This window comes from Armigeres subalbatus, chromosome 2, assembly GCF_024139115.2.
Source record: "Armigeres subalbatus isolate Guangzhou_Male chromosome 2, GZ_Asu_2, whole genome shotgun sequence".
Classification (NCBI taxonomy): domain Eukaryota; kingdom Metazoa; phylum Arthropoda; class Insecta; order Diptera; family Culicidae; genus Armigeres; species Armigeres subalbatus.
The window spans coordinates 99,811,551-99,824,446 of NC_085140.1; the positions used below are offsets into that span (position 1 = coordinate 99,811,551).

General features: G+C 40.6%; 1 protein-coding gene across 1 annotated transcript in view; it reads right to left on the reverse strand.

The window, feature by feature from the left end:
* Positions 1-248: 248 nt before the first annotated feature.
* The window catches only part of LOC134210379 (uncharacterized), a 106,527-nt gene continuing 93,879 nt past the window's right edge, over positions 249-12,896 (reverse strand). Inside the window, exons 5-6 of the mRNA XM_062686431.1 lie at positions 1,499-2,026; positions 249-1,407 (exon numbers count right to left, since the gene is read on the reverse strand). Of these exons, the coding sequence (XP_062542415.1) occupies positions 1,060-1,407; positions 1,499-2,026 (876 nt within the window). The 3' untranslated portion in view covers positions 249-1,059. The remainder of the gene's footprint in view (positions 1,408-1,498; positions 2,027-12,896) is intronic.

Below are 12,896 nucleotides of genomic sequence, written 5' to 3' on the forward strand. Positions count from 1 at the left end.
GCAGGTGTGCACCGGGAAAAAGCGGTAACGCAGCGTCACCACGCCGATGCACATCAGCGTTATTTTAACGCTGCGTGCACGTGGCGTTGAAAACCGCTACGTGGGCATCGGCCCTAGAAGCCTGATCTTAGTGTGAAAATTTTTTTCAAAAAGTCAGATGTGCTCGACTCGCGGTTAGCGGCATTATACCAAGTGTGCCCTGCGTTAGTGTTTAAATACATTCCAGAAAAAAATAAACACATGTATGGTGGGATTTCGGCAATGAAGCAAAACGTATTGTTTATATAACATAAACAATTTTCACATTTATTTCCAAACTTCAAACGATTAGATTCCAGACATTTATTTTGATTATTTTCCCTAATTTTGCATACAACCTAGAAAAGGCGCATCCTCCTATCTTATTTCTAGCCTCATTGACCGAAAGTGCTAGTAAGTAGTTTCCCAAAAATTTGCGCATAAATTGCGTTCTCACATTGTAAATTGGTACCCAATATATTATTAATATAGAAGCCTACCCTTTGAGTGTGGTATGAGAATTTATCCTCCAATTGAGATCATTTCGATTGAGTTGGGATTTGGGAGTGATCTTTTCAAGTCTTTCTCTATGCTTGCTTCGTGAAATTCATAGCGATTCAGTTCAAACTTATTGCTAACAAGATCTATTCAGTGCTATCAAGCTGCTATTATTCGTTCGGTTCAAGTCTTTCCTATTTTACAATTTTGTTTCCTGCTGGAATGATAGATGAGTGATAATGCGTTGTGATTGTGGCTGTGTTGTGGAATGTAGTGCGATGACTAAATAATCTAAAATCTACCTAACTATTGCGAAGATTGCTTCGCCCGATGTCTAAAAGTTAAAGTTGAAATCTTTTGTTAGGATGAAGGCACTTCTATTAAACAACTTCTTTGAGATTTTATTCTCCTACTCTCAGTGCTGTTTTTAACTAATTCTCCTAAGACTAAGGGTTCCTCCCTCGACAGAGGAATAATAGGGCTACCAATCGTAACAAAATATTATTGCACACATGTATCGAATCCGTGGTAAAACTTATCGACCTAGATTTTCCATTCCTTCAAAAACTTAACAACGCGATTTAGCTCGTTGAGCCACATTTTGAGCTCGCTCGGGGTGTCCACCGAGAGAAGATAGTTTTTAATGTGTTCCGATTGTTGAGATTGCGAGGGAGACTCGGGTGAATGTTGCTGATGTTGCTGTGACTGTTGGTCGGAGTTCTGATTCGAATCAGAGTCCTTGTAGCTGCTGATGCCACTGCTACTACAGCTGGTGATTCCCTTGGCAAACACTTGTACGTGCAGTGTGCGTGGTCGCGAGCAGATCTCCCGTTCTGCCAGTTTCACTTGCTCGCTGATGCACTTGGTCAGATCGATTTGGAGAGTGGGGAGCTGGAATAGAAGAAAATAAAAGGTTTGGCGATGAGCTTTTAATTTTCTATTAGGTATTTGAGGAGAGACAGTACAAAAAAGTGAAACCTACCTTTTCTTGACATTCCTGTGGGTAATTCCAAAATTCCAACACAAATCCATTCACCTTGCACCACTTGCGGCTCCAATCGATGCTCCCTTTCCGGATGTCGCCCACCGTCAGGAAGCCGCTGATGTCCGAGTTCAAAAAGTGCACCTCACTCTTGATGCTCATCCCGATACCGCCCAGCAGATTCGAGTTGTACACCGTCGAATCCAGCTGCATATATTTGAAATCTTCCACCAGGTAAACATTGTGGTCACCCTGCTTCCGTACCAACTGTTGGAAATTGCTCGAGGCCGAGTAGTATGCCGATTGGTGGCAGCTTTCCAGCAGTTGAGCGTTAGCCACCGTGTGGGAGTGGCCGCTCGAAGGGAGCAAATGAGACGCGGTCAGCGTGATGTATCCCTGCGATTTGAAGCGGGAAAACTCGTTGTCAAAGTCGAAGTTCTTCGGAGAGTTTGAGCGGGAGGTAAGCAGCTTGGCGGTGTTGCGTAGTTTAGCGGAATTTGGGAGGGAGTCGAACATGCTGTTGTTATCCTGGAATGAGTGAAATTAGATTGAGCATTAGTTTAAGTTTATCAATAACATAATTAGAAATAAAAAAATTCTTCTATCAACAACATGTATAATTTAGTTCGAATTGGTAATATTGGGTAAGGCCTAGTTCAGTCGAAAAATATTTTGAAAAAAAAATTATGACCATAATGTTGCCGATACCTGGAATGCCAGTTTGTTGATGGAAAGCAACTAGCATTCAACAAGCAGACGAAAACAGTTCGTGGGGCATGGAACAGTATCAATTTGAGAAACCGAAGGTCATCTTACAAGTTCAGTTTCATTGGCAAGCCATAGTGCCGTATCTTCAAATGGTATCGGATTGCGAAACGCGTGTTGTAGTAATGGGTTGTGATGCTTGTAAGAAATGTATGTCTTCGTTCAATCGTCTATCATTTCATTATCGATTGAGAGCAGCTGACTCCCAGACTTCGCGAAGAGGCGCTTATTAAGCCTATTCAAGCAATATCTTTAGAAAAATTTGGTTCCGGATGATTGGAGGGAAGTGCGAGTCATAGCCATTCAAAAGCCTGGAAAGTTCGTGTTCGCGTAACTCGTATCGTCCTTTCGCGATGCTGCTGTGTCTTCGGAAGCTGTTGGAGAAGATGCTTCTCCGTCGGCATGGGTTGAGTCTAACGATTTGTCGTCAAATACACCGTTTTGGTTTCGGAGAAGCAATCGAACGAACGACTGTCCTGGCCCCTCTTAGCATGTCAGTCCCATGTCGGTTTTTGATGATTTTGGTTTTCATGTGGGAATTAGCTATACATTGGTTGAAGTTTATGGAAAACTGATAAAAAGTAGATTTTGTTCCTGGCATGTCGGAAATCAAAACCCGTTTTTTCTGTCCCATGTTTTATATTCGCATAACAGTCTCGTGATTTTCGTTACATCGTCCGAAGTTATAAAAAGTTTATTTTCTGTACTGTACGGTACACACAATGACGTAGAAACTTAGAGAGACAGCTTAAAATACAACCCCCTAGAACCACAACTTCAACTAAATTTGCTTTTTAATAAATTTTAGTCCAACATGTCTAGCTTCAATTGTTTTTTTTTTTTATTTGATAATACTTTACCATAATACCACGTTTCCTTTTGCTCAGGGCAAATAACATTCAGTCACATTCAGTGCCTGCTCATACCACACAGAACGGTATCCAAACTGAAATTCTTATCACCGATTGTTCGCATTTGCTTCTTGGACATGATGCAGTCCTCTTTAACCCAGCGATTAGATGCGCGGTTATGAAGCAAGACCATGCTGAGCGCGGCAAATTCAAGTCCCGGTTTGGTTTAGGGAATGTTTGGGTTGGAAATTGTCTCGACTTATGCGGTTATGCATATAATTCAGCTGATCTGATTATATTCAGCTGATCTGATCCAAAATTATTGGCATGTAAGTAACAATAGCGTTTCCGTCACGAAAAATTACTTGGGCTTATTCTATGAGTGGAGTGACGTGAGAGTGCTCGAATGACGCGAGAAGAGTCGTATAACCCCTTTTGAATAACATGGTCACCTCATGTGAGAATCAAGGATGTTAACGATCATTCAGTAATTTGCATTCGATCATTTAGTACTTTGTCAATAACACATTCCAGAAGCTGAATTTCAAATTATGTTGTATGGTGAATTTCTAGTGCGAAGGTTTTTCTACAACTCTGCCTAATGGTTCGTTGTATGAATTCCACTAGTAACGGAGTTAGAGCTATAGTTTCAGTAACTTAGACTAAATGATAACAAAATTCCAATCATTTAGTTTAAGTTACTGCAACTAGCGCTCTAACTCCGTTATTAGTTGAATTCTAATAACGATCCAATAAACAAAGTTGTAGTAGAATGTGTTATTGACAAACTACTAAATGATCGAACGCAAATTACTGAATGATCGTTAACATCCTTGGTGAGAATTGCTAAAATCGACTCACCTCACGTCACTCGACTCGTAGAATAAGCCCCTACTATCAGTGACTTTTTTCAACTTAACTCAATTAAGGTCACTCCTGACAGAATCCAAGTCTTAAAGTGCTCGCGTTTTCGGGGGCACACCACTCGATACGGAGGCGGTGGCCAATTGTCATTTTTGTTGATTAAGCTTTGCTGCGTCGCAGCATGCGTGAAAAATAAAAATGACAGTTGTTCGTTGCTTCCGTATCGAGTGGTGTGCCCCCGAAAACGCGAGCACTTTGAAACTTAGATTCTGTCAGGAGTGACCTTAAACTCGCTTATTCTAATCAACTTATGATGAATACATAGTTGAAAAATATTTACGGACGCGAAATAACGGAAAATTGTCAAAATTTTTCAATTGACATTTTCTCCACATGATGTTTTTCGCTATGGGACGGACATGCGAAGAGGGGCAGTACGTTACTTACTTCAAAAATTCAATTTATGAGAATTTTCTGAAGTAAGTAACGCACTGCCGGATATAGTAACGGACATGCGAAGAGAGGCAGTGCGTTACTTCAGAAAAGTCTAATAAATTGAATTTCTGAAGAAAGTAACGGACTGCACCTCTTCGCATGTCCATCCCATAGTTGAAGATTACTGATTCAGTTTGCGTCAATGTATGGTAGGACGAACTCCATGCGAGTGGATTTCGGCCAATTTAGAACAACTATTTGTACAGTTTTAAGTGAAAGTTAAAGCGCACGATGGAAGCCAACCAGCCCCCACCTTGGGAGAAGTTAAGGATGTCATCCAACAGAAAAAGACCAATAAAGCAGCTGGTAAGGGTGGTATCGGAGTTGACCTCATCAAGATGGGCCCGGAAAAGCAGGCCGCTCGACAATTACGGACCAGATATTTACAGTACGGCAAATGCTTCAAAAATGCTGTGAATACCAGGTCTCAACGCACCTTCTGTTCATTGATTTCAAGGCGGCATACAACAGTATAGACCGCGTAGAGCTATGAAAAATTAAGGACGAGAACAGCTTCCCTGAGAACCTTACCAGACTGATCAAAGCAACGGTGGATGACGTGCAAAACTGTGTGAAGATTTCGGGCGAACACTCCAGTTGGTTCGAATCGCGCCGACGCCGAATCCAAGACAAGGTGGTGGACTTTCGTGCTTGTTGTTCAACATTGCGCTAGAAGGTAGCATGCGGAGAGCCGGGCGTAACAGCCGGGGTACATATCCAGTCAATTTATTTCATTCACGGATGATATGGACATTGTCGGCCGAACATTTGCAAAACTGTACACTCGTCTGAAACGTGAAGCAACAAAAGTTGGACTAGTGGATAATGCATCGAAGAATATAAGTAGGGGAAAGTGGGGTAAGATGGCCATATGGGGCAAGACAGCCAACGTTAATTATGACTTAAGTGAGCATTATATTCACATTATTATTACAAGGGATGGTTCACAATAATGTAAAAGGGCTATACAACTGAAAAATGCACTTTGACAACCTCACTTGTTCTTGTAATATTGATTTGAAGATGGTTTAGTTGAAATTCGAATTTTCTTATAATTTTCTAGTTACATAATTTAACAATTGAAGCCTAAATTACTCATTTTTCAGGACAAATTGATATTTACCGAAGCTTTTATATAACTATAGCATATATACAATAATAATTTGAGGAGATTCACAGTAATTAGGTTTGATAGGATATAAATCTTTGGATATACGTCGGCTTGGGGTGGTATTGCCAACTGTATAGGAACAGGTCATCTCCAGGATTAAGAGTCGCCTAACACTTAAATGCATTTAAAAAATGATCAAAATAGTTTCTGCGTGAATCAGAGATGATTTAAAACAAAGGATATGGTTTTAACAGAAAAAATTAGTTTTAGGCAAATTCTGATATTGTCGTAGTGCCAGTTGTCAAGAAATCAACATGAAATACGACATTTTCAAACGAAGCATCATTTGAACATAATCCATAGAAGTGCAAGAAATGTGTCCCCTATTCTAAATAAATTTAGCACACTTTCGATATAGTTTTTGGTCCAGGCTCGTCTTGCCCCGAGGGGGTGGTCATATTGCCCCATATGGTAAATATAGGCATCATAAAAACAGCCTTTTTAAAACCAGTTTATAAGATACTGAAACTTTATTAATCAGTGTTTATTGATACTTATGGTAAAGACGGGTCATCATAAAGGTGTTTCATGGAGAAATCAGCAGAATTTGAAGTAGTGTCACTATTTTACAAGGGTTACCGCTTAGTATGGCCATCTTGCCCCACTTTCCCCTACAGGGGTTAGACAAAAAGGTTGAGATAGGAAAAATTATGTCGAAATTCAAATCATCATAACTTTGCGTACAATAATCCGATTTTGATAAAATCAGGACCATCAGAACCGGACGCTTTTCTAGTATACTGTCCCCCTGCAAAACCTAAGATTGGTCCTTGACCACCGTAGATGTTCCTGGTTTTCCGAGGGTATGTTCAAAATGCATTTTTCCACTGCTTGTCATTTTATATGACGTTTACTTTCATCATGTTTTATGCTTTCTCCAAAAACTAAAACTAATATGCCGGCCAATGGTGGCTGTAGATCGAGAATCCATCAAAACTGCGCAGAGATATGGCCATTTCCGTAAAAACGGTTCCAGGAAATGATAACAGATCGGAATAATGCAAATATGGGTATCTATGTTCATGGCTTTGCGAGACGATGATTACAGAAACATCTCCCGAATGATAGTGTCCACTGCCAACCTTATAGCAGGTTCCAAGGGCCTTCCAGGAGGGGCCGGTTTTGGCACCGTCTGGAACTATGCATATATGGGTGTCAAAACTCATAAATATAGGATCTTTATTAAAGATACATTATGGTGACTGTAAGACTCTCTGGCAAATTTGTAACTGGTACCGGGTGTTCTGCGAAAGTGACATTTGGTCAGGGTGTATGGCCAATCCCGTATCGATTTTACGAAAATGGCCATATCTTTGCGTATACAAAACGAATTTTCGATCTACAGCCAGCATTAGTTTTTGTTTCCAGGAAGAGTATAAAACATGATGGCAGTAAACGTCAGATGAAACAACAAGCAGAAGAAACAATGCATTTTCAACATATCCTCGGAAAACCCGAGGATACCGGCCAAGGGCCAGTTTGTGGTTTTGCATGGGTACAGTATTAGGGCAGTTCAAATTTCAAAAATGTTTGAAAATTCCAACTCCCATGTGTCTATTAGCATCATTTTGATAATATAGGAGTTCTGGCCAAATTTCAGGCAATTCGGTGGCCATTTAGGGGTGGCGCGAAGTCAATTTATGTTTATATGGAAATTTGTATGGGAAAAACGTAAAATTTATTCAAGTCTCCCTACAGCTGTCAAATCGTGATGAATTCAAATAAACATCCCCAACCCCCCTTTCTGGAATCTATATAAATGAGACCTCCGGATAACACATAAGTTATGAGTGGATTGAACGTTTCTATTGACAGTGTGAATATGGGATAAATGGCTAAAATGGTGTAAGTAGCCTCAACGTATCAGTGGAAATATAAATCAGAATTAATGAGTTACCCACTGGTTGAGCTCAAATAGATTCCAAAAATGGAGGTTGGGGATGTTTATTTGAATTCATCACGATTTAAGAGTTGTAGGGGGATTTGAATAAATTTTTAGTTTTTCCCATACAAATTTCCATATAAACATAAATTGACTTCGCGCCACCCCTAAATGGCCACCGAATTGCCTGAAATTTTGCCAGGACTCCTATATTATCAAAATGATGCTAATAGACATATGGGAGTTGGAATTTTCGAACATTTTTCAAATGTGAACTGCCCTAGTACAGTATACTAGAAGAGTTTCCGCGTCCGAAGGTCCCGGTTTCAACAAAATCGGATCATTCTACGCAAAGTTATGCTGATTTGAACTTCGACAAAATTTTTCCTATCTTAACCTTTTTGTCTAACCCCTGTACATGCTTGTGGGCGGAACCGAGCGCGACAGGGCACGCCTGGGAGGCAGTGTTACGATAGACGGGGATATCTTCGAGGCGGTCGAGGAAATCGTCTACCTTGGATCCTTGCTAACGGCTGATAACAATGTTAGTCGTGGAATACGAAGGCGCATCAGCTGATGAAGTCAGGCCTACTACGGGCTCCAGAAGAAACTGCGGCCAAAAAAGATTCGCCACCGCACGAAATGTGTCATGTACAAGACGCTGATAAGACCGGTAGTGTGGTGTTCGCTTCCGATCCGGCAGGTACGAGGCGGCGTGGAGCGCAGGTGCAAAACGACTTGGCAAGCGTGGGGCGCATTTGAGGATGGACAGATACGGCCTCGAACCGTGTATTGTAGCGTCAAATTATTGAATCAGTGTTATCTGTTTAGATATAAACTAAATAAATTAATGAAGTAGATGGAAATGGAACGTTCTCATTTCTATAATATTCAGTGGCGTCGCGTAACCTTACTTTTTACTTGTGCACTGATACAAAAAATGAAAATTTTCAGATTCGTTTAAACTAATCAAAATCTAGTTATTCTATACATTTTCGCACGAAAACTCTTTAAATTTAAGTCTAGTGCACAGGTAGATTGAGGTTAGGGAAACGCCACTGATAACATTGTATTACATATGGTCGGGGTTCTGCCAAAACACACCAAGCGCCAACAAAAAATCACCAATTTTTCTGCCCAAGTTTTCGTTTAGTGGACCTAATTAATCGGAAATTGTATCGAATATCACCCAACTCCATTATACTGAGGATATCATACAACAAATGTACGTATGAATTGATATGAAATGATTTTTGTTTGCGTTGTGCGACCAGAATATTACAAGTCAGTCATAAAGTCGCTTGGTGCGGTTTTACTGAACCCCGACCATTAAATGAATTAAATGAATATCAACAGCAGAAAATGTTGAAAATTATTTAGCTCTGATACGGAAGCAGAAGGCCAAAGCGGGCCACAGTTCAGAACCATTCACCAAGCCATTATCAAACATTCTCAACTTACAGTTTTAACCACTACATATGCTGAAGCTTATTTCAAGAAAACTTTAAAATTATGAGCTAGTGGTGGTCCTAAAGCATCGGAATCGCCTCTAAATAAGATTCAACAGATAATGAGTTCTCAAACATTAAATTTGATTCATTCAATTTGATGATGGGCTTAGGAAGTCTTGTAAGATCATGTATGATTGATCTTCGCGTGTGTGGTAGAAATTTTATTGAGAATCTTGGGTAAACTTTTGGATTTATATACGTTAATTCCCTACCGCCGTCTTCTCAACTGATTAGGTTTTACATCAAATATACACAACCTCAAAAATGCATTCGAATGAACTGCATTTGACAGTTATTGGTGGTAGGTTCACGAGGTTCATCCTCTCTCTCGCAGCAAGCCGATGAACCTTTGTTTGTATGGGGCAGTGCATAGGTTCATTATTTGAAGTTTGAGCGGTGCCGAAATCAGAGATGCATCTGAACACGAGAACGCGTGTTCGTGTTCAAAAAGTTCTGAACACTGCACACTGTTCAAGAGCACTGACCTAACTTAGCAACTTGTATCCTAGGAAAACAAACTCAAGCGACGGCATGCTACTCATTTTTTGGCTAGCAATGAAACACGTGGGCATCTAACGGATAGAAATCAAGCATGCTCGTATATTTCTGCATAGTTCCAAATCTAAGGAATCTTAGTTACCATGATCGTTTTGCTTGCGTACCAACCCAGTACACACTGAACTATGTTCAGAGTTCAAAACTTAGAACACCAAGGTGCGCTCTTGGCTCATGTTCTGTTCAGGATGCATCTCTGGCCGAAATTCATTTTGAATGAATTCGATGTATGATAGTGTTCATTTTGAATAAACAGCGCACTGCTCAAACGTCATTGTCATTGTTCATTCGATGCACCTCCCTATAGAAACCACCGTAAACTATCAAATAGACCTGTGCAGGAGTTCATGAAATTCACTCACCCGAAGGATTTTGACATTTGAGCGGGTCGTCTTCTCGAACAAAAGTTCATTTTACGTTCATTATGCGACCCGCTCAAACGTCATAATTTCTTGGGGGAGTTCATTTTGCGTTAGTCTATATGGAAGAAATTCATCAGGACACAGCCGTGGCTTCATACGTGTGACGTCACACTGTTAAATCAAATTGCGGGAGTACATACGGACGCTTCTACATATGGGTCGTCCAAAAATGATGTAACAGGTTTTAGGGGGGGGGGTCTAAGATTTTGTGACAGTACATGAACCAGGTATGGAAAAAAGCGTGACAGATGGGGTCTTGAAATCCCAAAATAGTGGACGTTTTATTTGAATCACCCCATACGGATTAGCAACCGTCGCCAATACGACTGACAGTTACGTTTGGACAGCGTTTTACACAATAGACCAATGGTCCAATGCACCGAGTTCATTATTGACGTTTGAGCGGTGCGCTGTTTATTAAGAATGAATACTTTCATCCATCAAGTTCATTCAAGTATTGATTAGTAAACAGCGCACCGCTCAAACGTCAATAATGAACTCGGTGCATCGAATGAACACAATGACGTTTGGGCGGTGCGCTGTTTACTAAAAATGAACACTCTTTCATACATCGAGTTCATTCAAAATGAATTTCGCCACCGCTCAAAAGTCAAATAATGAACCTATGCACTGCCCCATTGGACCATGGTCCAGTGCACCGAATGAACACAATGACGTTTGAGTGGTGCGCTGTTTACTAAAAATGAACACTTGTATGAACTCGATAGGTATCTGGCAACCCCAATCCTACCCACTACGTTTGACAATAGCCATACATTACATTTCTTCTTCCTTAGCCGTGCGGTAAGATACGCGGCTACAAAGCAAGACCACGCAAAAGGTGACTGGGTTCGCTCGGGTATCAAACCCAGCAAAAAAATGTCCCTCTGCCGTTAAGAGTACTTTTTCATCGTTTCTTATGCCATTTTTCTCATCTGCCCCTTTATATCGTTCTCTATTTTGGTATGTAGCCGCCACTAGCGGCTCCTAGCCTGGTTTTTCTCATCTGTCGCTCTTTGGATCTCCACATCAAACCAGCCTTACCGTTGGTTCCCTTGTGTGATACCAAGTACCTTTGTGGTTGTAGAATTGACCGCCTCGTGGATTTGTTGCCACAATGCGTTCAAATATTCTTTAGTTGGGTGTCCTTCGATTCTTTCGTCGAGCGGCGGAGCGAATTGCTCCGCAACGCCCTTGCCCGACAGTCGCTGTTTGTTCAGCCGCATGGTTCTTTCACGCCTAGTACCGGTGATGCTGGACAGCCTTGCGCGAATCTTACATACCATCAGTCGTCAAAGTCGATATTTTGGCAACGGAAGGTCTTTACATCTATAACATCGACCGTTCACCAAAACATGATCGATTTGAGAATACGTATCGTCATTTGGGTGCCTCCAGGTGCTTATGGTGTATAGAGATGAGTGACGTTTAGCGCTCGCACACTAATGTGCAATTCGTCATGTGTAAAAACATGTTTGTTTTCCTTCTGCTCATAACCTCAAAAATGATCGGGCCATCACAATGATATAAAAAGAGTCAAAAAATGTATGGAAATATACTCATTTTTACCCAATCTTTGCTGAGTTGCACCATCTAGGAGTGTTTGTTTTCCTTTTATCGCCACTCACACATTCGGACGTGAGAATCTCAATTTATCCATGAAACAGGAGTTCCATGGAACATCGGGTAACCACCGTTTGATGGTGATTCTTTGAATATTGGAGCATGTCAGCGCGGATAAGTTTTTCACAGATGGATTGACTGGAGACTGATCAGTCGATGAACCGCTTAAGCAGGAAACGGAAAGCATTGAGTGCTTTAATGAAATGCTCCTACACGACCACTATGACATGATCAATTAGGAATAATGAGAAATCGAACTCCCGCTTTTTCGCCTTTCATAGTTTTTACGCATTAGTTCGTCAGGAGACCCGTAGGAAGCGGAAATGGATGTGTAGATGGCTGCATTCTATTCTTCCACAGGTATCGAAGATACCATGTTTCAAAGAGTTGAACGGGGTATGTGATTTCATTCGAACCTTGTGCAGACACAAATCCAATCACTACTCGCTCAATGCACTGCACACACGTTCCGAATTGGGCTTTAGGGAAGTAATCTCTGTGTTTGCATTGTTTCAACAATGTTTCAGACTGTGATGCATTTCAACTGAAATAAAATGGGATGATAGACGAACCAGGATTCGAAATAAACTACAGCATCAGCATTTCTGAGAGAAGTTGTTCTGTTTACAAGTCTTGAATACCTAATTAGAATTTATGAATATTATCTTTTCTCTCGATCTTATTCACCAATGAATCAAAAATATTATTTTTCTCCTTTTTTTGTTTTTTTTTTGTGATAAAGAAAAAAAACCCAGATCAATCCACCTAGCGTTGGTGGTGCCTTTCTCGCGCATTAAAAAAATAAGAAAAACACATAAGAGAGGTCGAAATAGCACTTCAGGGGGATAGAATTTAACTTTTTCTATCAATTCATATGCATTTGCGGCCATTTGAATGCATTGCTGCAATCTTAAAAAAATCATTTTTGAAATTTGTTTTCCCAAAGGGGGGACCCTTGGCAGAAAAATAATGTTTTTCAATAACTTTGGAAAGCAATGACCGATCGGGCCAATTTTTAATAGGAAACAACTAGACCGCAATCCGCGTCGACTGTAACTTGTTGCGAGCAAATAATGCTAAGTACCAAAAAGTGTGTCTCACATTTTTGTACACACACACATACATACACACATACAGACATCACCTCAATTCGTTGAGTTGAGTGGATTGGTATATAACACTATGGGTATCCGAGCCTTCTATCAAAAGTTCGGTTTTGGAGTGATCCTATAGCCTTTACGTATACTTTGTATACGAGA